General features: G+C 44.6%; 1 protein-coding gene across 2 annotated transcripts in view; it reads right to left on the reverse strand.

Moving 5' to 3' along the window:
• CPLX2 (complexin 2) overlaps positions 1 to 27,507 on the reverse strand; it is a 597,501-nt gene that overhangs the window by 45,621 nt on the left and 524,373 nt on the right. For both annotated transcript variants that reach the window (XM_069244589.1, XM_069244588.1), the window contains one exon: positions 4,668 to 4,843. In XM_069244589.1, the coding sequence (XP_069100690.1) occupies positions 4,668 to 4,843 (176 nt within the window). The remainder of the gene's footprint in view (positions 1 to 4,667; positions 4,844 to 27,507) is intronic.

Genomic DNA, 27,507 nt, shown 5'->3' on the forward strand with positions numbered 1-27,507 from the left:
CTTCCAGATGTACTGTTGATGAGCTCCTGGCTGTAGGAAGCGTTGCCTGGTCGCCTGATCCTGGCGTGAAAGTCCGATGAAATCAGCGCCAAAGAAATCATTGAACACAATGGGAACCTCATTCTTATACCATGGCTCCCATTTTATTCAAATGAATCCTAGAACGCAGAAACTGTCCGCAGTCTGGAAAGTCCAGGAGGAGTCCAGGCAGGCCTCTGTGAAGAACAATGTCCACAGCTGTCCAGAGGACGGCTGTGGACCAGGGCCATTGATTCTCCTCTAGTTTCTAGAAAGGTATGGTTAATGCATGCAGCTAAACACTTCAAACATTTTAACAACAATAAAGGAGTGGGGTCTGTGTAATGATGGGCTCACCGCCAGTGCTTTAAAGGGGCAGGTACTGTCCAGTACTGAGTACCTGTGCTTCTTTAATTTGGAGGGGGTTGTACCAGCACTTTTCAGCACTGCTACAATACATTTAATGGGAAAGTACTGGCAATTCTCACGAGCAAACAGCTACTCCAAATAGAGAGTACCTGCACTTATATATTTCCATTTAAGGCACTGCTCAAGTTCAGGAGAAGTCTGACCAAAGGTCTCCCTATCCCAGTGTGCTCTGTCCAAAAGTAAGGTCTTCAAAGACAATTGCACACAACGCATTTTCCCTTCTTGTGACATCAAGTGACATCAGAGACAGAACAGATGAGTCTTGAGGTTGCACTGCATGTAATGTGACTGTGAAACCTAGGTTCATATCCCCGAACCCCCACTTAGCTAACCATGCTCTCTGAATGCACATCATTTTCGACATCTTCGTCTGGTTTTGTGTCTTTATATATTAACAATGGCCTACGGTGCTTTTTCAGTCATTGTCCGTCGCTTTTTCACAGCATTGCGTTCAGTAAAGATACAATGCCTCGCACTTCACTGTGAAAAGTTGCCTCCTTATGGGATCTCTGGTCTATTTCCTAGTGCAGTATCCATTTCCTGTCTTCCCTAGTGTTTACCACGGCGCTACATGCAGTGATGTCACTTCCGTTAACGTCACATTCCTATGGTGTCAAATGCCTTAAATGTAAGCCACTTTTCCCCTCTACTTTAGGGAGCTGGCATCACGCCCTCTCTTGTGTAAGAGGTCAGGTTTGTTCTCTTCACCTGACCTGTGACTTCTTCACCTGGTCTGTGACCTTTTCCACTCAACCTGCGTAGTGACTTCATGTGGCTCAAAATTCGCTTCCAGAAAAATGGCGATCACAATCTATTGTGTTTTTAGGACTGACCTAGAGACAGCTCTACTGTGTGCTGGAGCATTTTATTGCTGTAATGACTGCGACTGGTTTCTCTATCCTTATCACAACTATCTATGCTTTCTTTTCTGCAGAAACTTTCACTGACATTATTATTGTCACAGTAAGTCCATGATTCATAATTGTGTAAAGAGGTCAAATACTTTAATACAGTTATTTATCGATGGAAAAAACTGTCAGAAATATTACTGCAGAGCAACCTACTGGGTCTTGGTTGATGGCACAACTGTCCGATGGTTTACGACTGTATTCCATTACTATGGTCATGCCTGGCCCAGGCGTATCTGCTGTTACAAGCCTGGCGGCAGGCATTGTCCTTGGAAAGTGTCCACCCCCATTAGTGTCTACCTGTTCAGCAACTCCACGTCCTCGCTCGGAGCCTCCATATACATTAAATGACAGGCTATGCCTGAAGGCAGTCCCCCCAGGGACTCCTGGTAGAGTCTACTGAAGGAAAATGTGAAACGTGCATTAGGATCTATAAGGGGAGTCTTTTTCCCGCCAAGCCAGGAGTTGGCTGCCCACATGCTGCAGTTTTTAATGTCCCAGTTTTTGCCTGCATCAGTCACGCCGCCTGAACTCGTGCACCTGCAGAAGGAAGACTAATGGGGCAACAAGGAAGTTTACCATAGGGATAGTTACCCTGTCAGTAAGAACACATTCCGTCCAGTTTCAGAGACCTAGGCTCCAGTTCTAGCCTCTTCCAGGAGCCATCTGACTCCCCAGTGACAAAAGTGCCACGATCTTATGATGATGGCGGCCCACCTCCATAACCATTGCTTTCAGTTACCTTATCCTCCAAATTACAGCAGGGAGGAGAGCGGTACAGAGGGTGTTACGTTTCTGGGTGTCACCTTGGGCCGCAGCATCAAGACCATAAAGGGCACATGCACATCTCTACTACACCATCTCAGTCTATCCACAGCATCTTTTAGAGTTGTTGCAGTTTATCAACAGAGCCTTTATATTTCAGGCACCTTTACTCTCTCACCATAGGAATAAGCCCTAGGCTATAAAAATTTGCAATGTTTTTAATAAAAGTGAATCAGAAGCACAAAACCATACACACACAAAACCCCCAGCTCCTAGAGGATAAGAAGGGTTGTTCACGTTTGACATAATTAATCCAAAAATCATAAAAGCCAAATACATCATCTCAGGTTGGGGCATTGCATCCATTGCATTGCTTGCCAAATCTAATGGACCCCCAAAACCAGTGAAGAAATACGAACCAACCATACTCCTAAATGTATTGATACAGCATAGCTCAATCTTCCTGACTCATTGATGTGTATGATCTACGCATCTTTGTTTTGGGACATTATTCTATATATAGGAATCTGTATTTAAACCAAAAGCTCTCATTTACAAGGACAATGGGGTACAACTATGCTTATGGTAACTTCAACCTCTTACAGACACTGAAGTGGCTAAGTAGATTGTCCAATTTAGGCACCAACATTCAGAGGCCTAGAACTGAAAACCAACACAATCCTTCATATTAGGAAATGTGGACCTGTGGCCACAGATGAGTGGCTGAAAATGAAAGCTGCTTAACAGGTAGGAAGCAGAGGGTTATACCTCACTCCAGAATGCTAAGCCTCTTTCAATAGCAGCACAGTTCGCTGGCTGAAATTAACATAGGCACATTATCTCATTTTGGCATATAAATTGAATTTGGATCAATCAGCAGCTTTTTGAAAGCAGTGCTCACATCTCCGTCTTAGCACCCCATAACCAGGTCCCCTGTAATGCTGATGGCACCCGTAACATAAGATACTGGCCAATCAGAATACAGAGATCTGCAGGAGATAAGAAGGGGACTAGAGTGTGGTTTTACTGGTTCCCCTCGTAAGTCCTCATTTTCGAGGGGGCCTCTGACCATTCCCTAGAGTTAACAATGAACCCATTATTACAGATCAAAATGCAGGTACTCAAAATGAGCCCCTTATTGAAGATCCAAGGTACTGGACATATATCTAAACATCTGGGCAACAAAGTAAATCACAGTGCAAAAATGTGTCTTGCTATTAGGCCAGGTCTCATGCCTCCGCCAGAGCATGCCGTCTCCTTTAGGTCACGCAGCCTAATCTGCACCCAGCCTGTAGGCCAAGTAAGTTCCACTAAACTACATCGTCCACCCTTGCAAATGCAACATGAGCCAGATCAGACTTCCTGAAAGCAGACATTCCATAAACCCCAATACATCTAGACCAGACACTTCCCCTAAACATGCTTCCTCCTCCTGACAACATCCACTCCTCAAGAGCACACCCGTTTGTTCATACTTCTAGAAATATCTTTGTGAAGCCCACACTAACCCCTTTAGATCACACCTCCACCTTAATGTCAGATCTTTTTATCTAGTCCGAATTGTCAAGCAGACATTGTCTCTCCTATACCACGCATCCACTCTAGGCCACATCTTTTCAGTTAGACTATATAATATCCTCTAGGTAACACCACCCCTCCCCCTCCAGCCACATATCCACCTCTAGGCTACAAATATTCATACAGACTTCCTCAGAGCATAAGAGGTGCCTCTGGATAATGTTGATCTTCCTGTGAGGGAGGGTAGATGTACCTTGCTAGATAGAGCAAACCTTATGTTAGCACCACACTTCAGACGCTGGACCTTGTCTCTTCCTAGCAGATTACTCCGAGCACTGTGCAAATTAATTTTATCATTAGTTTCCTGAATTTAGAAAACTCTAGAATATAATGAATGTAGGAAAAGTGTTTGTGCCAGTTCATAGAATCTGTATCAGTTACAAAACATCCAATCGTAGGCCAGGGAAAGAAAGAAATGCAGATCGATCTCCTGTGAAAATTATTTGTGCAAATGAGGTACAGATGTTCCCCCAGGCCAGTGCTCTTTCTGCAGTCTGCACCCCAAACACTGACTTTGTGCAGTGAAACCGAGTTCAATGGCACTGCAGAAGTGCAGTCAGATAGGTGCACTTCTGACTGCTCCTCCCTGAGCCAGGCCTACCCAGCTCACTTACCTGCCTGGCTGTCTGATGTGTGCGCTGGTCACACATGAGCAGTGGCTCTCGCACATAACAGGATTTGTCTCCAGGGATACAGAACGCCTCATTTCAAGAGCACATCAAATCCATCTGAACAAATGCAGAAACTGTTCAAATGCAATTCAGCAAGTCACCAGTCAGCGCTATCAGAAGACAGATAGTACCCGGAGAGCTGCGAATACCTTCTACAGATCCCTCAGGTACCAGAGCCTGAGGGTCCTAGACAGACCTGAATAGGGATGACTACTTCTGAGAATAGACTCCTTCTATCAACATGAGTATTCCAGTGATTGGCAAAGATCGAGCAGGTCTGATAATCTGCAACAGTTACCTTATCTCTGATCTGCTGCCGGACCTTTTCCCGTTCGGCCTCCATCCTTGCATGCTTGGCCTTACGCTCCTCCTCCTGCTGGCGAAGGGCTTCCTGCCTTTCCTCCTCCTTCTTCTGAGCATCAGGGTCCTTCTCCTCCTCACCTCCCAGCATCTTCCCCATGTCCTTGGTGGCACCTTAGGAGAAAAAAGGCTTGGTCATAAAGGAGAAAGGCTTCCCTTCCAGGGCAGCCAGGCTATGATCCTCGCACATGGCGAGACAATGCAGGCACAAGAAGAATATTAACAAACAGTAACATTTGCATGCCTGACACAACCCCCCATCAATAGGTATATTTGCACATACAATGATCCCACCAAAAACCCTGCATTGGGAGAATCTGTCCTGGAAGAAGAAGTCACAAATTCTCTACCAAGAAATTATCGGCTTTTGGAGAAAAGAGTTTGGGCTTATAAACGAAGATCAGCAAGAACGCCACATACTGTACCAATCTTCCCCACTGTACTACTTTGCTATACTGTTCATAAACTCAGATTCATTCAAACTCCCTCCTTTCAATTACACATTACAACAAAAAATTTATATCTGCATGAATGTGAGTGGAATTGTTTGTGACTAAGAAAGCATGTGCATCTGAGAACCTCCTGGCATCTGAGATTCAGGCACCATGGTGGGATCATGCAGGTCCTCATGCGACCTTCTAGTGGTTAGTGAAGCTCACACACAAATATCTGACCTAGATTATTAATGTACCACAAAGGCTACTTACATTGCTTCTCAAGTGTGTGTTTCATCAGTAGAGTTGAGTGTTTGATACTAAACCCCAGCATGCCTCTGGCGAGCTGAGATTATGTTTGGGGATCAAGGACTCTTTCTGGGTTACTCTTCAAAGGTCTCTCGCAGGTGCCTGGTGGGTGATTTTGGAGGTCGAATAGCTGGGAGGAAGCTCGTTTATGCATTTGTAGCTCATGGAGACGGTTTTCAATACAATGAGATCTCTGACTAATGACTGGAAGGAGGTGAAAAACCTGACATGCTGGGGAGGGTAGTTAACTAGAAAATCATGTTTGAAATATTCTACTACAACAATAACACAGACAGAACGATATAAAAATGTGGAGTTAAGAATAGTAAATGTATACCAACTTGGAATTGAGTTAGTTGATTTTGTGGCAACGATATTTTTGGAGGATATTTTTGTTTTATAAACATTGTTATGACATGGAACCACAGGGGAGATATGACCTCTTCAAAGGCCAAACGATGTCCCAACTGCTTTATTTTGTTGTCCTTAACAGTGTTCTTAAAGTTCCCGTGAAGACGCCTGGAAAGTGCGTTACAATAAACCAGCCTAGCATTAACCGCAGCACCGATTACCAATGCACGGTCCCTTTGACATATGCCGTGCCACCAACCTCCCTTTGCCATCCACGTCGCCACAAATACATTAGGGCTGTTATAACAACGTTGTGCTATGCCCTGCTTTCAAAGGGCTGTCACCGGAGCGTCTCCCACACAAACCAAGAGCCTGTAATGGCTGCATTTAAAGGCGCCCTCTCAATGTCACCTTCCATAAATCCACAATTGACTCTTTTTGATGCATTCTGAGAAGATTTAATCCCATTACTTATGTTTGACCCGTGGAGGTACGGGCTGCATATTTTGAAACTCCCACCTAATCCCTGCACCCTCCAGGGCCCAGCATCCGTGCTTCAGTTTAATCACCAGTACCGCTCCGGGGACCGCTGCCGAGAAGGAAGAAGGACTCGGGAAAGCACCTATCGCGCCACAGGAGAGCAGCAGAAACCAGGGGGGAAGGGAAAATACCGAAGAAGCGTAGAGAGGAGACGGACAGGCTGTTAACAGGAGAGAATGCGAGAGGGAAAATGAGTAAACAGATAACGAATCAATGGATGAAAGTTAAAAAAAACAGAGGAGAGTAATGAAAGAAAGGAAGGCATGATGCAGGCAATAGAGCGCGAGACTAATATCGAAGGAAACGGTAACCATGGAGAACGTAGGAAGCGAGAACTAAGTTTAACTGCTGACAGAAATGGAAAAACCGGAAGCAAACGGTATGGAAAATGGTTAGAAACCAATGCCTTGCATGTGGCAGTGGCATTAATAGCTAAAGACATCCTGGGTATGTGCCAGGTGAGTGGCTGGCACATGAAAGGTGCAGCGGGGTGGTGCGTCACGTGTGCCAGCGGCCCACAGGGTAGGTATTTGGCAAGTTACTGCTGCACCTGGCTTGTGTTTGGCAAGTGCCAAACGCACAGTGGGGCGCACTACTGTACTTTCCCCCAGGTGCACTGAGGAGTTTGTCTTCTGTGCGCCAGGCATGTTGTCAAGTGTGTGCAGGTGGACCATGAGTCACTGAGGACTTGGCGGTGACAGACTAAGAGCAGCTGCAGTGCAAAATTTGCCCAGATTTACTCTTCACAGGACCTCTTTCCTTCACCGCTGACCAAGCCACCAGCCATCTGTCTGCAGGCTCACAGTGCCCACCTGCAAGACTATCATGCAGCTCCCCAGTTTGCATTCTGCTGCTCAGAAGACCTGTCTAATAACAAACACTCCAACCTCTCGACTCCTTTTCATTGCTCCCCTTTGGCCTGCATCTCCCAGGAAGTCCTTCTTTCTGCATTCAGTGGCCATAAGGCCTGACCATAAATCCCCCAAGCCTTAGGACAAGGCAATGAAAAGACCAGGTAAACGTCGCAAGTGCCAAGGGTGAAGTCATAACCAGAAGAAGAAGCATTTGAAATCCAATAGGTCTCACTTTTTTCGAACAAGTTACTTTTCATCTTTTGACAACAGAGCCCACAAGCAAAAACAATCAGAACATGAGTGGAAACTGAGAAAAGTCGACTTAACAAAATAAAAGAAAGTTCGTTTAAAAAAAATAAAACTTAGCAATATTGTTTGTCTTGCAGTGCACGTGTTTTTCAATCACAAGCCCTCTGTTTGCGGGGCACTAGAAGTTAAAACAAAATAGTACCTCAATCACGTCGGGAGCAGCGGATGGGCACCAATTAAGTTTAAATTAATTAGTGCTTGATCCCTGCTCCACATCGAGGAACAGAAATGATGCCAGGCATGCCCTGATGAATTACGAGGCTGTAACGAAGAGTGCCACGCAAACCAACAAATGGTGAACGACGGGCGGGCTTCAAGCCTTTTACTGAGCACAACAGTGTCTCACATGTGAGACCCATGAGTAAGCGGATGTACTCGCGGGCTCAACCCTAAAAAAGCACTCCAAAGGGCCTGGAGAATTCTGTGCAGCTATGGAAGTCACATCTTCAAAGATAAAGTGAGATGGGAGCAGTGAGCAGTCCAAGACACATTACCAAGCTGGTGCTAAGAGTGCATCAGAAACCAAACCAGTTGAAGTGCGTGGGTCTCGATTAGTACCGAAGGTGTGCGCTACAGTTGTTAGCAGGACTCAAAGAGAAAAGCAATCTGTCCTTCCAAAGTAGAGGCCAACTTCAGCAGGTACCAGAAGCCTAAAACGGGTTTCTCTTAATTATAACTTGTAGAAGAGAAGAGGGCTTTATATGTTCCACGAGGATCTTCAAGCCGATTATAGAATTAACACAGAGACTGACGAAAATGAACTGTAGTAAGGTGTGGCAAGGGAGGTAAATGCTCACAATACTTCCCAGTAAAAGGTGTTTGTTGGAGGTGTGTCTTGTCCTAAATTGCATCCCATTCTTACAGTGAAAGGAACAACAAATGTATTTTCAGGAAATACAGTAATTATTGCTGACAATGAATTGCCCGTACAGAAAAATGTACACTTGTAATTAGGAGAACTTAAAGTAATATACATAGAAGCTGGATTTTTCTGTAAGTTGTGTGCCTAGGTTCATCAGCTGGGCACTAGATATGAAGAGGGTGTATGGCTACTTCCTGGCAGAGTAGAATTTGTTATTTATACCATTGGGACCCATGCCCCATTCTTTTTCACTAATAACTGCAGATCCAGACAGAAGCGACCAACTGACTCCATCATACATAGTGAAATGAAAGATCTGATGGCTGATACCAAACTCTCCACCGGGCATCCTAGGGGAAACAGTAGCAGTGAAGCAAGAATGGAGGCCCCGTTCTAACTTGTGCGCAAATATCGAATCAGACGCAAACGCCTGCTTCGATCAGGCTCAGTATTTCAACCTGGGTATCAAATGCTCACCTCAGGAATATCTGCTCAGCTGGTTTGTGCAAGGTCACACGTGCCGCAGCTCGACCGGGCAACAGCACACATGCCATCTTACTGAACCTTTTGATGCAGAATAACATGGACTGTTACCATGCTATTCTATGGTCTAATGTGCATACCGCAGAATGGGTTTGAAATAATGCACATGATAAATACCGACCATCAGTATTACTATTTAGCAGGCGCAGACTGAGTACCTTTCATAATTGATACCTTAAAATTGATCAGCGTGGTATAGGGACACGCAAGACCTTCAGATGTCTATTTAAGAGCTAAAAAGCTCCACATCTTGGCACCCCAATTTCTGTTAAGCAGGAGGGGATTGAAACAAGGAAAGCAAGGGGTAACCACTTCCACAGTCAAGGCAGGGGTCGCCCCATGAAGCCCACTTTTCGCCTGCATGGTCAGAGTGCTATCCGATGAGCTCTAAGTTGCTGGAGGAGGAGCATCTTTCCAAAATTCCTCCTCCAAGTAGTAAAGAAAATGTCCATCTTCGTAGTGAGGGAAGAAGCAAAGCTGGAAACTGAGACTTCTGTGGGTATTTTTGCACCATCGACAAGAAACATTTTTGTTTTCAGCCGCACCCATGTTATTTTACCAATATGCAAAATATACCACGCCGCACTATTTCTAATGTGTAAATAAGGAGGTAATATTGATTTATTGTTTGAGCGTATTTATGGTGTCGATAAAAATGCAAAAAAAATAATAATAATAACTGTCATGTGAATCAATAAACCAAGTGGATTTGTATCAGTGAGGCAAAAGCTAACTAATTTTACAATGAACGCTATAGAAGTAATACATACTTATACATGTGGTGGAATATTATATTCCATTGAACACTATTTATACAGGAATTTTGCTTGCAATGCCCATTCTTTGAACTGAATCACTTCTGCTCTCGATTTTGACATTTAGAGCACACAAGACAAGGAAGTAAAGTGATTTGCCCGGATGAAGTGTATTCATCTGAGATTTCAGCCCATGTTTCTGAGTTCTCAGTATGCGTTTTAGACACTGGACTGTATGCCAGGCAGAGTTTACCTCTTAAGGTATTCACCATGCCTTATACTTTCTTGTCTTTCCGGAAATAATTAAAATTCAATATAAAGTTCTCCTTTGGTGATTTCGCAAAACGTTTCTATGCTGTTGTAAGATATATAAAAACATATTTCTGAAAAATAAATAATTCTTTAGATGTTTTTCTATGAACTATGATGTGAAAACGTCGCTAATAAATGTAAATAACGTCCCTGTAAAGACGTCTTTTTGAAATTTTATTTTTACCATGATATTCATGTTTCCTCTTCTACACAGAGCAACGAGAATATAAAAAGTTTGACTAACTGGTAGTAAACTAAATTACAAAACACCGAAAACGCATGACCAACCACCTTTACACCCTTTTAGCCTGTTGGCCACCGGGCCAGGGCCATGAGCCCAGGTCTACAATGGAAGTAATGAGAGGCTCACAGAAAAGCCAGAAGTTCAACACCTCGGGTGCTCTGTCTTTCTGTTTCGTCTGTTTCGAAGTTAAATGGATTCACAATGCAGCACTGACTGAAAAACACGCTAGGAGTACAAATAAGAGACGTACTCCTTCAGGACTCATTATCTGGGCACTGGTGCGCCCTAGATAGAGGCTCCAAGGGCGACCACCTCTGATCTGCCTTTGCCCAGGGAGGGCCCTGGCTAAAGACGAAGATAACTTGGTGACATCACTGCTCCTCTTTCTGGCATCACCTATGCACTAATCGTGGCGTCAATACACACATATTAACAATCATTGTTTGGTTTATTACATCCCACTGTGGCTGGATATCTCCACTGGGCTGCATGTGAAATGAAGGGACTGGAAACCAAAACTTGGCAAGAACTTGTTGGTGTTCTTCCAAAATATTGACTTCCTTTTCATCAACCTGCACTTACGGAGACTCCGCAACAGTGAACCCCAACATACCATCAATTCAAGTAAATGTGGATGTAGGAATAATAAATCCAACTTTTTCTCCGTATGTTTACCTTAGAGATATGTTGGTAGTCTATGTTCTGGAGTAGATAAAGTGCAGGTTGATATACTAAAAAAAATATATTTTGACATACAACCACTTCTCTCACACTTCAGAAACGTTCAGTAGCCATGATGGTTCTAGGCTACCAAGTTCATCTAAACACAGTGTTACAAGGGGCAATCATTACGTGTTCCCTGTACCCACACTACCAGCATATGGAGCGAGAGCCTTAGCAATATATGGACAACACAAAGACACTGGAGGACTTCTTGTTTTTATGCCATAGATGAGAAAAGTATTTCTTAAAGCCCTTTCTTAGAGAAATGGTGCTAGAACAAAAGGAAAGAGCTGTCCCATAACCCTGATCTTGGCGTATACCCATTGGAGTGTCCCTTTAACTGAAGAGAGACATGGATGCTAGTAGTCCCGTGTGTTAAAAGTAGAAACTTACACCGAAGAAAAAATAGGACCATAACTATACCTGGGAAAGGCTCTGAAGCCTACGGACATAGTGATTTTGGTTTATGGGTATGCATTGCGACACTGAGGTTATAAGTTAACCGAATGTCCCAAAAGCCCTGAATTCAATGGTGTGGCTGTAATTTGAAAGTTTTTCTGAGCAGTGCCATAGTTAACTCCGAATCTAAGCAGTTTAGGTGGGGGAGGAGGTTCTGCCACTGATCTGGGTGGGCTTGTGATCTGAATCCCGTTAAAATGTGAATCAATTGTTTATGGGGTTTTGTCTGTATACAGAATGCAGACCATGCTCATAAAAAATGTACTCAGGGAATACTTCGACCAAGGGATGTGGGGGGCGGGCTGAGTTGCACATCAAGGGAAACAGAGAAATGATACAAATAAGGGCAAAGACAGGGATGAAGGTTGAATAGAATTTAATGAGCATACAAGAGAATGGTCAGAAAGAAAAAATAAAGATGAGACAAAAGATGGGTAAAGGAAGGAACTAGAGGTGAAAGGATGGCTGAAAGGAAGGTGATTTGAAACGAAAGAAGGAAGAAATGAAAAAAGGTAGTATGGAAGGGTAAACGTAAGGATGAAAGAATAAATGGGTGGAAGGGTAGAAGGATGGATAGGAAGAGAAAAGGGACCATTAGGTAAATGAGTGAATCGATGAAAGAATGAAAAATGACCAGAAGGTGAAGACTGAATGAATGGATGGTGAAAGGATGGATAGATGAGCACATGGGTACCTAAACTGGTGTGCGGGTGAAAGGATGGATAGACAGATACATGTATTGATAGTTTGGGTACATGGATGAAAGGATGGATGAGTGGAAAAGTGACGGGCTGGTCAGATGGATTATTTGGATCAAAGGATGAACACCTGATGGATGGAAGGAGGATGAAAGGGTGAAGAGATTTCTTCTCAGGAGGAACGGGTGTACTTACTTTGTGTATCAGTGTGATTAGATGTATTGTTAAAATGAGGGTATTTTCATGTTCTGGCTACTCACTGAATGAATGAGTAAGGAGCGACATGAGAAACTGCCAGCCGGGCACAGGGAAACAGATGCTGCAAGCCGTTACCTATTAAACAACTTGCGATGAACTGTACCACACAGGTGAGTGGCAGACCCCTGATGTGCATTTCATAGTTCACATCTGTCAAAAATTGCTCCTTAATAAGTTTGACATTTTAAGTCCCATCACTAGGGCTGCATCTAGATGAAACATTATTTGAATAGCCAGTCTCATTTCCTTTTGAAAATACTCATTTGCTTTGCCAACCACAGAGGCATAGCCTCACTGCAAGCATTTGACTAGATTTGAGCTTTTTCCAGAGATCATTACCTTAGCGTTTTAGTAGAGCATGGAAAACGGGTCCTGCTGTGTTTTTATTTTATCCTAAGGAATCAGCGGCAAGCTTGAACGCCTCCACCTTGTGAAACTGAAGTGGGAGGAAGGAGAACTGGAGGTTAGTGCCTCCCCTTCCAGTGCCATACAATTACAGGCAAGGGGGTCGTGGCATTGCTGAAAACAACCGCAGGGAATCATGGCAGCCAGAGCAGGCAACACTTCCGGGTTCACGGGAAACTTCCAGGGCAATATCTTTGTCATTGACAGGACATGAATCTAAACAAATGGCTCCATGGAGGCGGATGATGGATTCGCAAGTGCATTGTTTTTAAAAATAAACCGAGCAAGTGAAACTGCCTCTTTAAAAGAAATCAATAGCACTGCAATAATGATGATTAAATATGTATAGAGTGGAGGAAAGGGGGCGGAACATATATAAGAGCTACTTGAAATAGCTCTCGGGGTTAAATGGAGCGCACGAGACAAGCAGATCACAGCAGACGCCTAACTTTGAACCACGGGAATGAGGTAGCAACATTAGGCTTATGTGTGGGAAGGTGTAGGTGGGTAGGTTCTAGAACAACAGCAGGAACTTCACGAAGTGTGTAGTAAATGAGTAGAACTGACTAGTGCCCGGGGAAGTGCTCAGAAGTGAGCAAAATTCATTAACAGCCAAAAGTGAATTGAAGCAGACAAAAGTGAGGAATTGAGGGGAGTGAAACGGTACTGATAATGAGATCTGAAGCGTCTGTGTACACAAGACTCAGAGGGTGCTCTCTTACCAGGAAAGCAACTTAGATTAGGGCACTGTGGTTCAGAGGGGCACCTCATGAGCATCCTTCTGCTACGGATGAATACTGTCAGCTCACCAAGCTGTTGAGGACTGACAGCAGTGGTAGGTAAGTCGCAGAACAGGCCAGCAGGCCTTTTAACTGGTCACCTGCCAGTGTGAGTCACCTACTGGCCCCTCCTGTACAGTGGCAGCCACTACAAATCTCAAGAGAGGACAGGGAAATGGGGATGGGGACGGGGGAAACAATAAAATAAAAAATAAATTTAAAAAACGTATGTGTCGCTCCTCTCCCAATGGTGTTGGTGTCCCAGCAGACCATGGAACACCAGCACAGGCTCCCCCATGCAATCCTGGTGCTGCTCTCATGCTTTACCTAGCATGAAAGAGGTGTCAGGATTGGTCTGAGTGGCTTGTTCTGCCTCTCAGACAGTGCACTGGAGTCTATGCTGTTTCTCCAACCCTGCTTGGAGAAACCTAAGTGCGCATGTCAGTTTGGCTGACTTAAGAGGGCTGGCAAAACTGACATGTGCACTTACGTGCATTCACTCTACTCCTCTACCCACCTCCCCTGGCCCAGCCCCGCCCCTCCCTGCACATGGGGGCTCAGAGCTAGCAGCTGAAAAATAAAACAATAATCAAATTTTGTTTCATTTTTCAGCTGCTGGCTCTGAGTCAGTGGGGCCACACTCTTGCCATTGCGGAGGAACCGCCCCTGCTCCTGTGTTTTTATATTGATCTGCCAGTTCCCTGCAACTGGGCCCTTTACTCCATCGATATAGTATGTGTTTATGTGTAGCTCCTGCGAGTGCTGCACGCTGTGAGTGGAGTGTGTGGGTTATGTGTTGCTGTGGATATACAGGAATTAATTTAATTCATGTACATTAGTATATGTAAAGTGTTTGCAAACACCTGAAGAGGCCTGGGCACTCACATGCCATGGGTGGAGAACGCACCCCAAAAATTTACAAAAATACTACAAGGGGAAAATTCAGTATGGGAAAAACCCAGGTCTACAGTAATTTCCTAAACTTTGCAAGAAAGGTTTGCTTTCTCTGCTGTAGAGGTATCTCCTTCCAGGGCTTTGCCACTGAACCTGGGAATGCTTGGAATCCATTTTCATTTACTGAACCAAGGCAGATTGAAATTGTAAGCGAGGTCTGTTAAGCTATGTATCTCAGAGTTCATGAACTGTCAGTTTTCTTTCATTTCTTGTAGTCTTTGGTGCTGGTGTAGCAAGGATGTCATAGGCCACAATGCAAGATAGGAATTTGGGCTCCTCGCCCCATCGTTTGGTGACAAAAAAGACACTGATTGGGGTGCTGTGGATCACTCAAATGCCCGGGCCCTGGTGTCACTGCACCTCCTGCACTATTGATAACTATGCTCCAGTCTTCAGTTGGAATACCTGGGACCCTACTTGCATGTCAAAGCCTTTTCAAAAGAGATACAAGTAAAAAATGCGCTCACAACTTGTGAGTTGCTGAACATCACCCTTACACAACTGCCTCAGTATCGAGACGAGTGAGAGACATATTCAGAGTGCGTGCTGTTACCAAGACACAGCTATTTAATTTAGCAAAACACAGTCAGAGAATTAAATTGCAATCATATAGGAGTTAGATATGAAACACAAGGAAACAAGGAAGGCAACACATGCATTGTATAGCACGTGACTCTTTAGAAGAATAAACCAAAATACATTTAGCCATGATTCCTGAGTCCCGTGATAAACAATTCACAAATGTATTGCATCCTGCAGATTATTTCTGTTTACATCCCCCACTGGGGCAGGCACCTGGTCCCAACAATTCTCACTCCCCACCAAGGGTTTTTGAGCAAATAATGTTATCACCATCCATTTATACAAGCTTTCACCTCTGGCTAGGCGATGTATGCAAAACACGTACAGTTTGGTACAAAACATACAACTCCAACACACCATCCCTGCTGGAGCACTTGTAGCCTGACTAACCTTTTGGCGATGCCCCCATCCATAATCACCTCCAGGCAATCCAGGGTGGGGCTGAAAAATCCAGGACCACCAGCAGATAAATACCTAAACCCCCTCACCCCCTAGGACCCCTCCTCCCTCTAGCCAGCCCCATGCCTGCCAACATCATTACCCCGCTAAGGGGTCAAAACCAGACATTCAGTCCAATTTCCAAGGTAGCCCTGTTTTCTTCTCCTCAAATTTCCACCTTGTGCTCCTGGTGTGGGTGTGCATTCTCATTCGATGAGGCCCCTGCCACAGGTCCAGAGCCCCTGGAGTGTTTAGTGCCATTTGTCATGGGGCAAAAGAACAAGCTCTCCAGTTCCTGATAATGGCGGCCCCGTGCTATGAGCAGGGTATGCCAGCCCTTTAACCTTGCTTTTGGAAAGATGTTTTTTTTTACAAATATCAGTGCAAGGTAAACTTAAATGTCCTTTGCTTCTGATTACTAAAGACCTGTCAGTAGGAAGGAGAGGTCATCAACTTTCTTAAAGAAGGATTCGTTGCTATGAAAAGGTCCCAGATGCGTGTTGGGTAACGTGCGTAATAATGTTTTTTTAGCTAAGACCTGATAAACCACTTTATGGATTGAAAACCCCCATCAGCTGTCATTTACTGCTTCTGGAGTGACCGTACTTCCGGATTCTAACCTGTGCCCTCCAAACATCCGCCCTTTCTGCTCATGCGTCTGTGTTTCCACAGAGTCGTTTAAGAGATGATTTCCCAGGGGCCTCTGGGAGGTTGTTTTGGGGGATGGGTTTGGACCACGGCTCATTGACCTTTTTCACCTCTGTTGTCAGTACGAGCACTGAAATGGCAGGACGACAGGGTCAGCAACCCCGACTGCACACTAGAAGATAAGGCTCTTGGGCAGGTTGCACTCTTATTAGGGTTTTTTTACAGGTTAATCAATATCCGATGGGGCGGTGGACGGGGGAGGTGGTCAGCTACATTATTCACGGTATGACCTCTCCTCCATGCTTTCTCAAGCCTCCCAGCTCTCACTGCGGTCACTGCACAGCACACTCCATTATCTTAACAGGAATGCTCTGCTTTTATTTATTTATTTTAAAATGTATGACCGTCCCCTAAAGAATCCAGCCCAGTTTCCTTGATAACTTCAGCTCAATGTGCTCATAAAATGTTTGATACTATACGATTAAATTATATTTTAACCTCACAGCAATTCGATATTTGTAAATGTTAACACTGCTAGGACATCCGTTTGGAGACACCAGCTACCCCTCCTCAGTAACATAGCAAAAATGCTATGAATCCTGGTACAAGAAGTGACATGGCCCTTTTGACAGCAGCTGCACAGTTAAATAAAGCAATCATCAGGTTTCAATTGCTCCCTCACGGCTGCGCGCCCCGGTACCACTGCACCTGCTGCACAGATGGCAGCTACACCTTTTCCCAAAAGCCTTGCATGCTCTTTCTTCAGCCTGGCAGCCTCAGTCTAACCACATCATTCATGGTGGACAGAGGGAGAGATGGGGGTCTCTGCTATGCTCTAATGCCCTGTGAAGGCCTCCCCTCCTCATGGTCATCATTGCAGACCTCGGCGTCACCATGAGTTAAAAAGGTGTTGGCAGGCTCTTCTGGGTCGAAAGAAGCAGAGGTGCACCTGTCTGTTGGGAAAGTAGCTTTCATGACAGTCCCCTGCCTCTGAAATGTATGCAGAGCTGGGACAGAGTCTGTCACATATCAGACAGACCTTCACACAGGGCCCTCCCTCTGAAATGTAAGCAAGCCTAGGACAGAGTCAGTCGCACAGAGAGGCAGGCACACTGGGCCCTCCCTCTGAAATGTAGGTATCACTGGAGTAGAGCCAGTCACATATTACAAAGGCAGGCATACGATTGGGACATATGGATTAACCCTCTTCAACTACCTATTGTCAGTTGAGGTGGATATATCATGGGAACTGCAATGACATCATGTGTTTATTACTATGAAATGCTTGACCTTTTCTTTTTTTTGCAAACTCAATTATAAGATAAGTGGATTCACAACAGAGCATATGTATTGCACTCACCTTGGATAATCAGGTAAGTATGTGCTCTGATTAGCTTTCAAGTACAACACTTAGCAAACCCTCCAGCTCCCACCTCCATCAGGCTATATTTGTCAAAGCTGTTGTTGATAATACACTTCTTTTATGAGCAATTAAAACATGGAGTTAGGCTTCTGTTTCCTATTGAGGTGCTATTTACTTCGGTAACATGGCCACTACCTGAATAAGGGCCCTATGAAGTCCTAAAAGTCACAACATGTATGTGGATTAGCACAATAAAGATAGAATCCTTGTATGATTAATCATAATTTTTTGGTTTCAGAAAAAACCAGGTTGTGCTTCACTATATTTCTTCTGAGTCCACACCAACAGCCTGAGTACATGTGACTCATAAGCCAAAATTTGAAAGGTAATTGTGGTTACATTCCTACTCAGGAGTTCTACATTTTGCACGAAGACTCTATCATCACTCAGACATATCACCTGCTCAAGCAGACAGAATGAGTGTTGGATACAGGGCCCAAAAATGAGGAACAAGGTGTAGGAACCAGGGAAAAGACACTGATTCCTACTGTGAGGTCCCATTTTGAAGGGTGTAACTCGTGATGGCACTGTATTCCCACATCGGGCATACCACTTCGGGTGCCCTGCCACTCTTGTATGTGGAGCCTGCGAGTAATTCTTCTTATTTAGGCCTGGGATGCCTCCCTTTTGGATTTCCAGGAAAAGTGACACTGTTGCTAGAGTAGTGCCGATCGTGTCCTCGATGAGCAGCCTCATTTGTCAGGCTTTGCTCCTCCACCCTGGACAGGTTTGTTTATAAAATTTGTGTAGCTGCTTCCAGAGCATCTTCTTTGTTGTTTCTACACCAAAAGACCCGACTTGACACTCATCTATGCACATAGCAAGAGGGACACAAGAAGCCTGTGAACCTCACATCAACGGCGCTTAGGCCATGCACAGAATAGTAGACTGTCTGTCCCTATCACAAAGGTGACCTTGCAAACATTATAGGCATTGAGCATTGGCAAAGGTGCCAGTCACCAGCGTCCATTTTAAGAAGTGATTCCAATCATTGATATGCTGAGGCACGTCAGTTTAAAGTGAGATTATGTAGATTAGCTCAGAGCAGGCACGCTTCCACTGAATTATGCAGAGGATTGTTTATTCAGGAAAGGACACATTCCTACAAATAGTCCTTAGAGGTATATTCTGCTTTCATTGTGTGCTTCAAAATACATGGAAAAAGAGAAATAAAGATATTTATTCTCATTATGCTTCTGTCAGGTAGGCGCACCTCTCTGGCGCAAACTCAAGTTTACAAGCCGTTGTAAATCTGGGTTTGCATCAAAATACAAGGTTGAATACATAGGAATGCTGATGTTTCACACATGTACCACCTACAAGATGCAAACTAAACCACGCAAAGCCACTCAATGTGGCTTTACATGGCTTAGTAAACGCCAAAATTAGTGACACAACCCTGACACAAAATCATAGTAAATCTGGGACAGTTCATTTTTTATAAGTGAAATGCAATGTTATGGAAGCAAATTCTTAAATGTATCACTAATCGGGCTAAAATTGGGACTAAATGCGGAATACAACAGTTAACTGTTGTGATTTACACATAACACTATCCAGAAAAATAGCAATAGTGGGGACATTTGAAAGTCAAGATACTCTCTATGCTTTGCAAAGCAGTTATTATGATTTCAGATGATAAACAAAGGGATCTGTCAGAGATGAAGAGGCAATTGGCAGGGCGGGAGACCGACGCTAGACAGAGCCTTTTGTGGTGGGCACATTGCGCACTGGGCATGTTATGTAGTGGGCAAGAGTTATAATGAAGCTGGCATCTACTCTAATTGCTGCAAAATTCTCCCAGCGCTGATGATCTGAATGCTTCATCACTGCACTTTGGCGTTCATTGATGTCTAATAAACAGAGAATGAAGCAAACAGTTTTTCTACATCACTCCCTTTGGAGAAGGCACTGTTAAATCTAGGACAACCCCGGCATCGTCGGTCGCCTTTGTTATTCAGTTAAAAAACAGACGTCCACAGTCAATCGGCTAAGTTTGGAGTCAGGAAAAAGCAAAGATTAGTAACTGTGCCGTGCCTGTGCCTAGTGCGGGGCGAAAATCCAGCTTTAGGGGGCTGTTCAATCCAAACACAATCCGATGGATTTTGGGAAATCACCAACATGCGCAGTCTGACTTTTAGGCCTTCTTTATGAGAATGACGGTACTGCTGCATCTGAAATAAGGCCCCTAGGACTACAATTGCCACGGAAAGGTCGCACCCCATTGCTGAGAAATTGTGAATTTTGACAATGCAATATGGAATGATATTTGTGAATGTGTTATTATTCCCTTTTATAAAAAAAAAAATAAAAAAAACAGAACACCCAGCGGGTAAAAAATCTAAACAACGATAGTACGTACTACTACTTAATAAGATGTAGGTATGCGCACTTGCATCCGTACACCGTGCTGTGTACTGGTTAAGAAGCGGGAATGCTGCTTTCACATCGAATTGCCGGACCTTGTTGCCTATTCAGGCAGTAAGCATCTTCCCTGCCTTCTTAGCCTACAGCCATTATGAAAATGGTTGCTTGGACTCAATCAAATGCTGCTGAGAGAGCCGCATTCGGCGATTCCCCCCGTGATTTAGTTGTGTTACCAGCAGCCGTTGCTGCTTCGAGATTGCCCTCTATTTCCCCGCACCCTTCCCTGAAGAGGTCTTGCAGGGGCAGCTGTGGCTAGCAAAGTACCCCGCAGTGTCCATCAATCACGGTGTGGCTGCTCAGCGGATCCGCCCTTCTGATCGCTGAAGCGGGCACTTCCAGAGATGAAGGTCATGTGGTCAACCCCCTGCGCCCAGGAGAGAGGACAGGCGAGGGAGACAAGCATTTTCAATGCAACGGGTCTCGCATTTGTTCGAGTTAGAGCTACTAGGGTTGTAAAGCAAAAAAAAAAACGCAGCACGATCGCGCTATGTAAAATGCAGCGCGATCGCGCTGCGTGGAAAATAAACAGGTAAAGTAGTCCGGACTCCAGGCTGAAAACATCCAGCCTCGTATGTTTTTGATACTTTACCGGTGCTGTGTAGGTGGGCTAAACACCGGAAAAGGCATGACGTACCCATGCCTTTCACAAATGAAAGCAAGCGGATTTTAAAAGGCAAGCCCACAAAACAATGTAAGTGACTGACGTGGCATGGGCGTGGTTTGAAGCTCAAAGAGGTATTACAGAATGGACGGAGCACTTTATGCTCCCCATAAAAAATGGTCACCCTACGCACTGGGGTTTGGGAAATCTGCAAATATGAAAAGATGAGCGAAAGGAAAGTGGGTGAGAAGGAAATATTTCTTCCTCTGCAGTATCAGCATCTGGCCAGAATGCCTCCTTGCTTTCTAGGTTAGTGGCTGTGAGGCCCTGTCAAGCACCCATAGCCTTTCAGTGTGCTTCCCAACACATCACACCGACACTCCGTAGCACAATAGTTTGGTAAAAGATATTGCGGACGTGGAATTTATGTCAGTTGATATTCATCACTATGCTGCTCTGACATATAGCCCACAACAGGATGCCAGAGTACCCAGTAAATGAAAGTATGGAGCCGTTGGTGTGCCATATTTAAAACCCCCAAGAACATTCATTTGCCTGCAAGATCCAGTAAATGGTCTGACACCAAGGACTTTCTAAGAGCCATACTGACAGTGACAGTCTCACAGTAGAGGACACATCAATTTGGATTGACAGCACATGCACCTGTATTCTGAGTATACAATCCTGAATGCTGCTCTAAACCTGAACGCCAGACCAAAGACCTCATTACCTTCAGGAAACTTCTCAAGACCTTGCTGTTCGAGCAGTAGCAGCACCTCCCCCCCCCCCTTCTCCTCAGTGCCTTGAGACCCTCACGGGTGAGTAGTGTCCTTTACAAATTCCTGATTGATTGATTGAACAGGAAACCAATGGAGCCTGTCTGGGTGGAGAGCAACCAAGCTTTATTTTGTGAAGTTTAAACTTGCTTGCAGCATATCTCCCAGAACTTCACCAGAAAGTGCTCTGCCAGACTGAGATAGCAGTTCTCAAGTTTTGGCTGATGGGCTTAGTGAAAAAGATCAAAGTTAGGATGTTGGAGACCTGGTAAACACAGACATGTTAAGCCTGAAAAGCCATGTTTTGGTAAGTATGCAGCCACCTACTATTTATCTGACAACTGCTAGATATTAAACATCAGGCTGGCTGACAGCTACACATTGCTTCCTAGACAACCTCACTCGATTGGCAGCACATTAGTAGAATACTCGATAAAAAATGAAACTAAGCTGGGAGGACAACTGTGCCATGTTGGAAATACCACCATGTTTTGATGAGTTTGGAGCACTAAGCACATTCAGTGTGGAAACATGCAATGGTTCACAGCATGGTGGAAATTAACAGAAACCCACAAAAATGAGCGAAGTAGAAGTAGAGGGTGAAGAGATGGCTAGTGATCAAAAAGGAGCTTGGGGTTAAGGGCCAGAAGAACCACTGAGGCGTGTAGAGGTCTGATACCTACAAATCACATTGTGTCGCCGTGTGACACACATTCCTTCACTCATTACATGGCCACTCGGAGAAGAGGCAATATCACACAATGAACTGGAAACCCTTGCACTAAAGAGGTTTCCATCTCAGGTGTGAATGCTCTGCACAGCTGGCCTCCATATAACACCACCCTAGACACTGGAGATGGCTAAAGGTGATTTTGTTCTGACTGGAGGTAGGTGTGCATGATCAGGCAGTTCGTGGAGTCCAAAGCCCAACTCTAACTCACCCTGACCCCTCCACGCTCTGTACCTGTCTCCTGTATGGTGACACAGTGATACTTATTGTAAAGTTGGCAGGTTTGATGTCTCTAACTTCGCCAGAAAAGACCTATGCCCAGATTTAAGAAAATTGGCGCTACATTACATGTAGTGCCACTTTTCGTGCGGCCCCTTGCACCTCCCTACCGCCATGTGTGCGCCGTATTTAATATACGGCACACCATGGTTCAGGGTAGGGGCAATAGCGTCAAAATTGTTGACGTTATTGATCTACTGTGCAGGATTAACACTAATATTTTGGCGCTAATCCTGCAGAGTACATAGGGGCCCATAGAAAACAATGGTAGGCCCCTTTTTCATGCCTGCTCTGTGCAGGTGTTAAACATTGTCGCTAAAAATGGTGCAGTGGAATCACTTAAATTCCACTGCCCCATTTCTGTGCCCCCCTACTGGGCAAACGCCCCCTTGCATACATTATGCCTGGCACAGGCATAATGTGGTGCCAGGTGTAACAAAGTGGCGCAATGCATGCATTGCATCACTTTGTAAATATGATGCAGTGAACTTGGTCTTATTGGGCCTCATTAGCGTCATAAAAAATTACACTAATCTGAAAAAAGGAGGTGCTAGGCCCTCTTAAATCTGGGCCCTCAAGCTTTAACAGTATATCTGAGGGTACACTGCGAATATCGGCTGTTAATCAAGGCCTTGTCCTAGAGTCCCATTCTCCTTACAGGCTCCCTAACTTCAAAGGTCTATTCGCTCTCCGTGTATTTCATGCAAATCTTTTACTAAATGTTTAATGTTCATGTGCAAGAGAAATGTTGCTTTTCTAATCAACTCCACTGGAATATTTGATAAGGATGGTGCGGTGGAAACTGCCTGCTCAGCCATTCGGATCTCAGGGCGTGGGGGGAGGGACGGTTGGGGGGAATTGGCAAATGGGGCTTCAGATGCCGCCTTCAATAATTTAAAAGCTGTTCCTCAGGCCAAGCAGATAACAGGCTCAGGGAGGGTAGATCTTCTCTCGGGAAGGAAGGATGTAGGGCAGGTGGGGCTGCACGGGGTCTGTGGTGAACAGCTGAATACAGGGGTTTGTAAAATTAGAATATGTCCTGCTGCTCTAAGGGAACCCCTCTCCTTCTGCAAAAATTCATATTCACCCTCTTCTCGACCCATTCTACCTGGTCTGGCTCTTTAGTTCTTTCTTACTTCCTTCACTCTTATTCCAGCTTCTAAGCACTAACCTTTTCTCAGCAGCTCGCTATTTATCCTTTTTTTTAGCTTTCCTGTTCTTCACCTCTTATCGTTTTCACCTTCTTCCTATTCCTTTTCTTACTCTCATCACCCCCTTTCCTTTCTCCTCTACACCGCCACACCCTTCCGCTCCACTTTTCTTCCTACTTTTCGCTATTTTCATTATTTCCTCCCCATTTTTCTTTCCACTCTTGCTCGTGTCATTCCTTTACCCTTATCACCCTTGAAATTGCACATATTATTTTTACAATGCTTCTGGCCCCGTCCTCTCTCTTATTTGCTGCCAATTTCTCTTACTCTTTTCCACTCTCTCACCCATTATTTCCCCACTCCTGTCCTCTTTATCTCCCGCTTTCGAACTCGAGTTGCAAAGTTTTCCTTTTTCTTTTTTTTCTCCATTTCTATCCCTCTAATGCCCTCCACTTCCTTTCCATCTCTCATTCTTCACGCTTTCACCCCCTACCCCTCCACTCCCCCTCGTTCTCCTTTCTCTTTCCTCTTCCTCTTCTTCTGCCTTCCCTTTTCCCGCAGCCCCCGTTCCCTTTTGCCTCACCACACACTGTCGCTCTCGCATGTTTTTCAACGCTTCAGTTTCCGACGTGGCCTAAAGAATTTCCCAGCATGCACGTGGGCTCTATCTCCTCGGTGTCATGCACCGAGAACATTTACTGAACATCGACTTTTTAGTTACTCTCAGCTAAACTACTAAACCGGAGCTCTTCCACAAAACGGCCAGGGGGCACCAGTGACCATCTCTGAGAAAGTAAGACAAGGGCTGTTGATGCAAAATCAATTTATAGATCTAGTTGTCTTTCTACACAAAAACACCAACAGAACCAATCCCGCTGTGCCCCGCCGTGTTGTGATTTTCCCGCCTCTTTGGTTGCTTCCTCTAAGCGCTTGTCTCCTCTCTCTGCTCACCCCAGTGACTCCGCAGTGCCTCTTCGCGCCCATGAACTCATCTCCCAGACACCGAGGAGGCGCCGGAGAAGCGAGGCGGCTCCTGGGCCTCTGTTAGCTTGTGGTAGAAGGCGGCGGCTGGAGGGAGGCAGGAGGCTCCCGCTGACAGGAGCAGAGAGCGGATGCTCCCGACTTAGTCCGGTTCTCCAAACTCTCCCGTTCCTCAGTATCACTGCAAGGAGGGAGGCGGGAGGGAGAGTATATATAGGTTTCCGTTGAATGCACTGATTATGCTGATCAGTTGTTCTGCAGCACTTGTTCATCGGTTCCTGAGCTCAAGGGAGAGAGATGGAGAAAGCAAGTTTGCTGCCCCAAACACTGTGATTTGCAACATCACCAGGTCTCAACCACAAAAGGTTGTTTTGAAATTAATAAAAGGGTTTTTACGAGCCACTGAAGGCTTTTTTGAATCATAGAAGTGGTTCTGTGACCCATTTTAAATCACAAATGGTCAGGCGTGATGGGGGTGTGCCCCTTCTGTAGGAATGAGAGAAGCAAGGGAATGTATGAATGCTTGGTGACCGCAACTGTACTCACACATTATTGATCGCTTGCAGACCCCTCAAAGAGAGTTTTTGAAGGGGAATCTTTCCTTACGGGACAGTCTCTCCTTTGTGAATTGAGAAGGACGGCCTCGGGGCAGCAGGCTGTGGCCCAGAAAACTGCTGCTTGTTCCCCCGATCCGTTCCAATACAGGACTTTTTTTAAGCAGCACTTGTGAATGATTGTGGTCTGCTGTCACCATCCATGCATTACAGCCATGCGCACTGAGTAGCAAACTGCAATAGACATACCTAATATTTTTTAGGCAAACCATTTTGTAACCACCTGCGAACGCAATCTATTACTACATAGGTCACATCAAAATTTGCATACCCATACATGTTTCAGCCTCCACCCGAGAGCCTATATTGGGTCTGAGGTTTTGTTCAGCACATCAGTCTTTTGGAAATGCATAAACATGCACCCTAGAAGTACCCAGGGATGTGTAATTTCCGTACAGGTGACAATAGGTGAATAATGATAAAATGAAACAAAATCAGTGTTCCAAGGTTACTCATTGTGTCAGCATTACGTCATTGTATCAGGATGGAAACACTTTCTCCTTCCCGACATCCCGACAATTATGCCTAGAGTGAAGCCCTTTGGGGAATAGGAGGGTGGAAAAAATATATTTTACCTAATGGTTATTCCCACTGGCCCTGGAAGAGCCAATGGTAACTAATCAGCGCACAAAGAAGTTGTTGGTAAGTCCCTACTCCTTCAATATGGAAGACTATCTTCGGCAGGAACAGTTTATTTACCAAGGAAGCAAGATAGATCCTGGATACCGTAAGAGATTCAGAGTTGCACTTTGCAATAAGATCGTGCTACCTTTAAGTGACCAGTGGTGTCTATGACGCACGCTGTCTTCTGGTATAATGTGATAGCACTTAAAACATGGAGATCGAAATGTCCCCAGTGATTTCCTCTCAAAAATTACTTCTGTGCTCCTTTCTGAGAAAAAGCGCTCCTCCGCTTGGCGATTCACGGTCAGCAAGTTTAAAGATGCTTCCTTGAGGGGCTACTAACATCCATCTATGTGTTGACTCCTGTACGGCTGGTGAAGAAACCCTAACAGACGATTTCTTTCTTGTCAAATCGAAATCAGATGTATTACTAAACCACATAAAAACAAGCCATTCATTAAATAATAACAACGGATTCTCAGCAGCTCTTGGATTGTTCCAAGGAGGTTCTGACTCTCTTTGAAGCACATTTTTTGATGGTCTGGATATAAATGTGCCTTTTAGAAAATGTATTAAAGCTGACTTTTTGAAAAAAAAAAACTTTCAAACACAGTTATCAATCTCATATTCAGTCTCAAATAGCTACCAGTTTTAATATATGTTTTAATGAAACTGGCATTTTAATTTAGATAAAAGGCTGAAGCTTTGCCTTGGAGTGCTACATGTAGGGGCATTACTTGGCACAAGTCTAGAGTTTAAGTTAATGTACGATAATGCCTAAAATGATCCTGTGCTAAGGTAAATTACGAAGGAACAGAGAAACTTGATGGAGCCTGATCCCTTGTCCACATGCCGTGCTGATGGCATTTGTGTGACTGAAAAAACAGACACTTGCCACTGTGGGTACAGCAAGTCCCTCTGGCCATTGCCAGACCGGAAACAATGGATGCACTGCAATTATATTGTTCTGGTGCACAGAGTGGGTGCAGATCAGGGCCAATCAAGGCCGGTAGCCATTACAATTCACTTTGGGTACCTAATTTGGCTTGTTGTGATCAATAACTAGAGAGGGCGGACTCAAAGGTCGTTAGATTCACTTCAATTTTCTCAAACAGCTAAAAAGAAGCCGCTGAGACGCTAAACAGTGAGTCACCCCCATGTCCCACTGAAATTTAATTTAAATCAATTTATTATCTAATTTCCAGCCTTTTACATTGATTATTCAAGGAAATGCAGTACTTAATTTGTTAAAAAAAAAAAGTGTTGGGGCTCTCGTCAGGAGGCCACTGCAGCTTCTATCACCCACTGACCCTGCCTTGCTGCTAATGATAATAACAACAGCCACTAACCATCACACTCCTACAAATGTGACAAGTCGACTATTCCAGGCCCCAAAAGCTGTAAGAATGGTTTGGGCGACAGATAATAGTAATTTTTAATGTATATTGAATTAATAATTAACTGTTGTTGTGGTCATTTTTAAATTAGCCAGACAGTGCCACCTTGTGGCAGACTGTCACAAGAGCCGATGTTTATAATTAAGGGCTGGTGCAGAGCACCATAAACCACCGGTGCAAAATAAGCACTGATGAAATGCCTGAAATTATACTCTTATGCTAGCAACATTCTGTACTTGAGATTTAGTCCGGGAAAAAACATATTACTGAAGCATGAGAAGGGCCAAATGTGAGCTGCTGCTGTTCATGGTGCATGCA

Source organism: Pleurodeles waltl, chromosome 7 (genome assembly GCF_031143425.1).
Source record: "Pleurodeles waltl isolate 20211129_DDA chromosome 7, aPleWal1.hap1.20221129, whole genome shotgun sequence".
In the NCBI taxonomy this organism is placed as follows: domain Eukaryota; kingdom Metazoa; phylum Chordata; class Amphibia; order Caudata; family Salamandridae; genus Pleurodeles; species Pleurodeles waltl.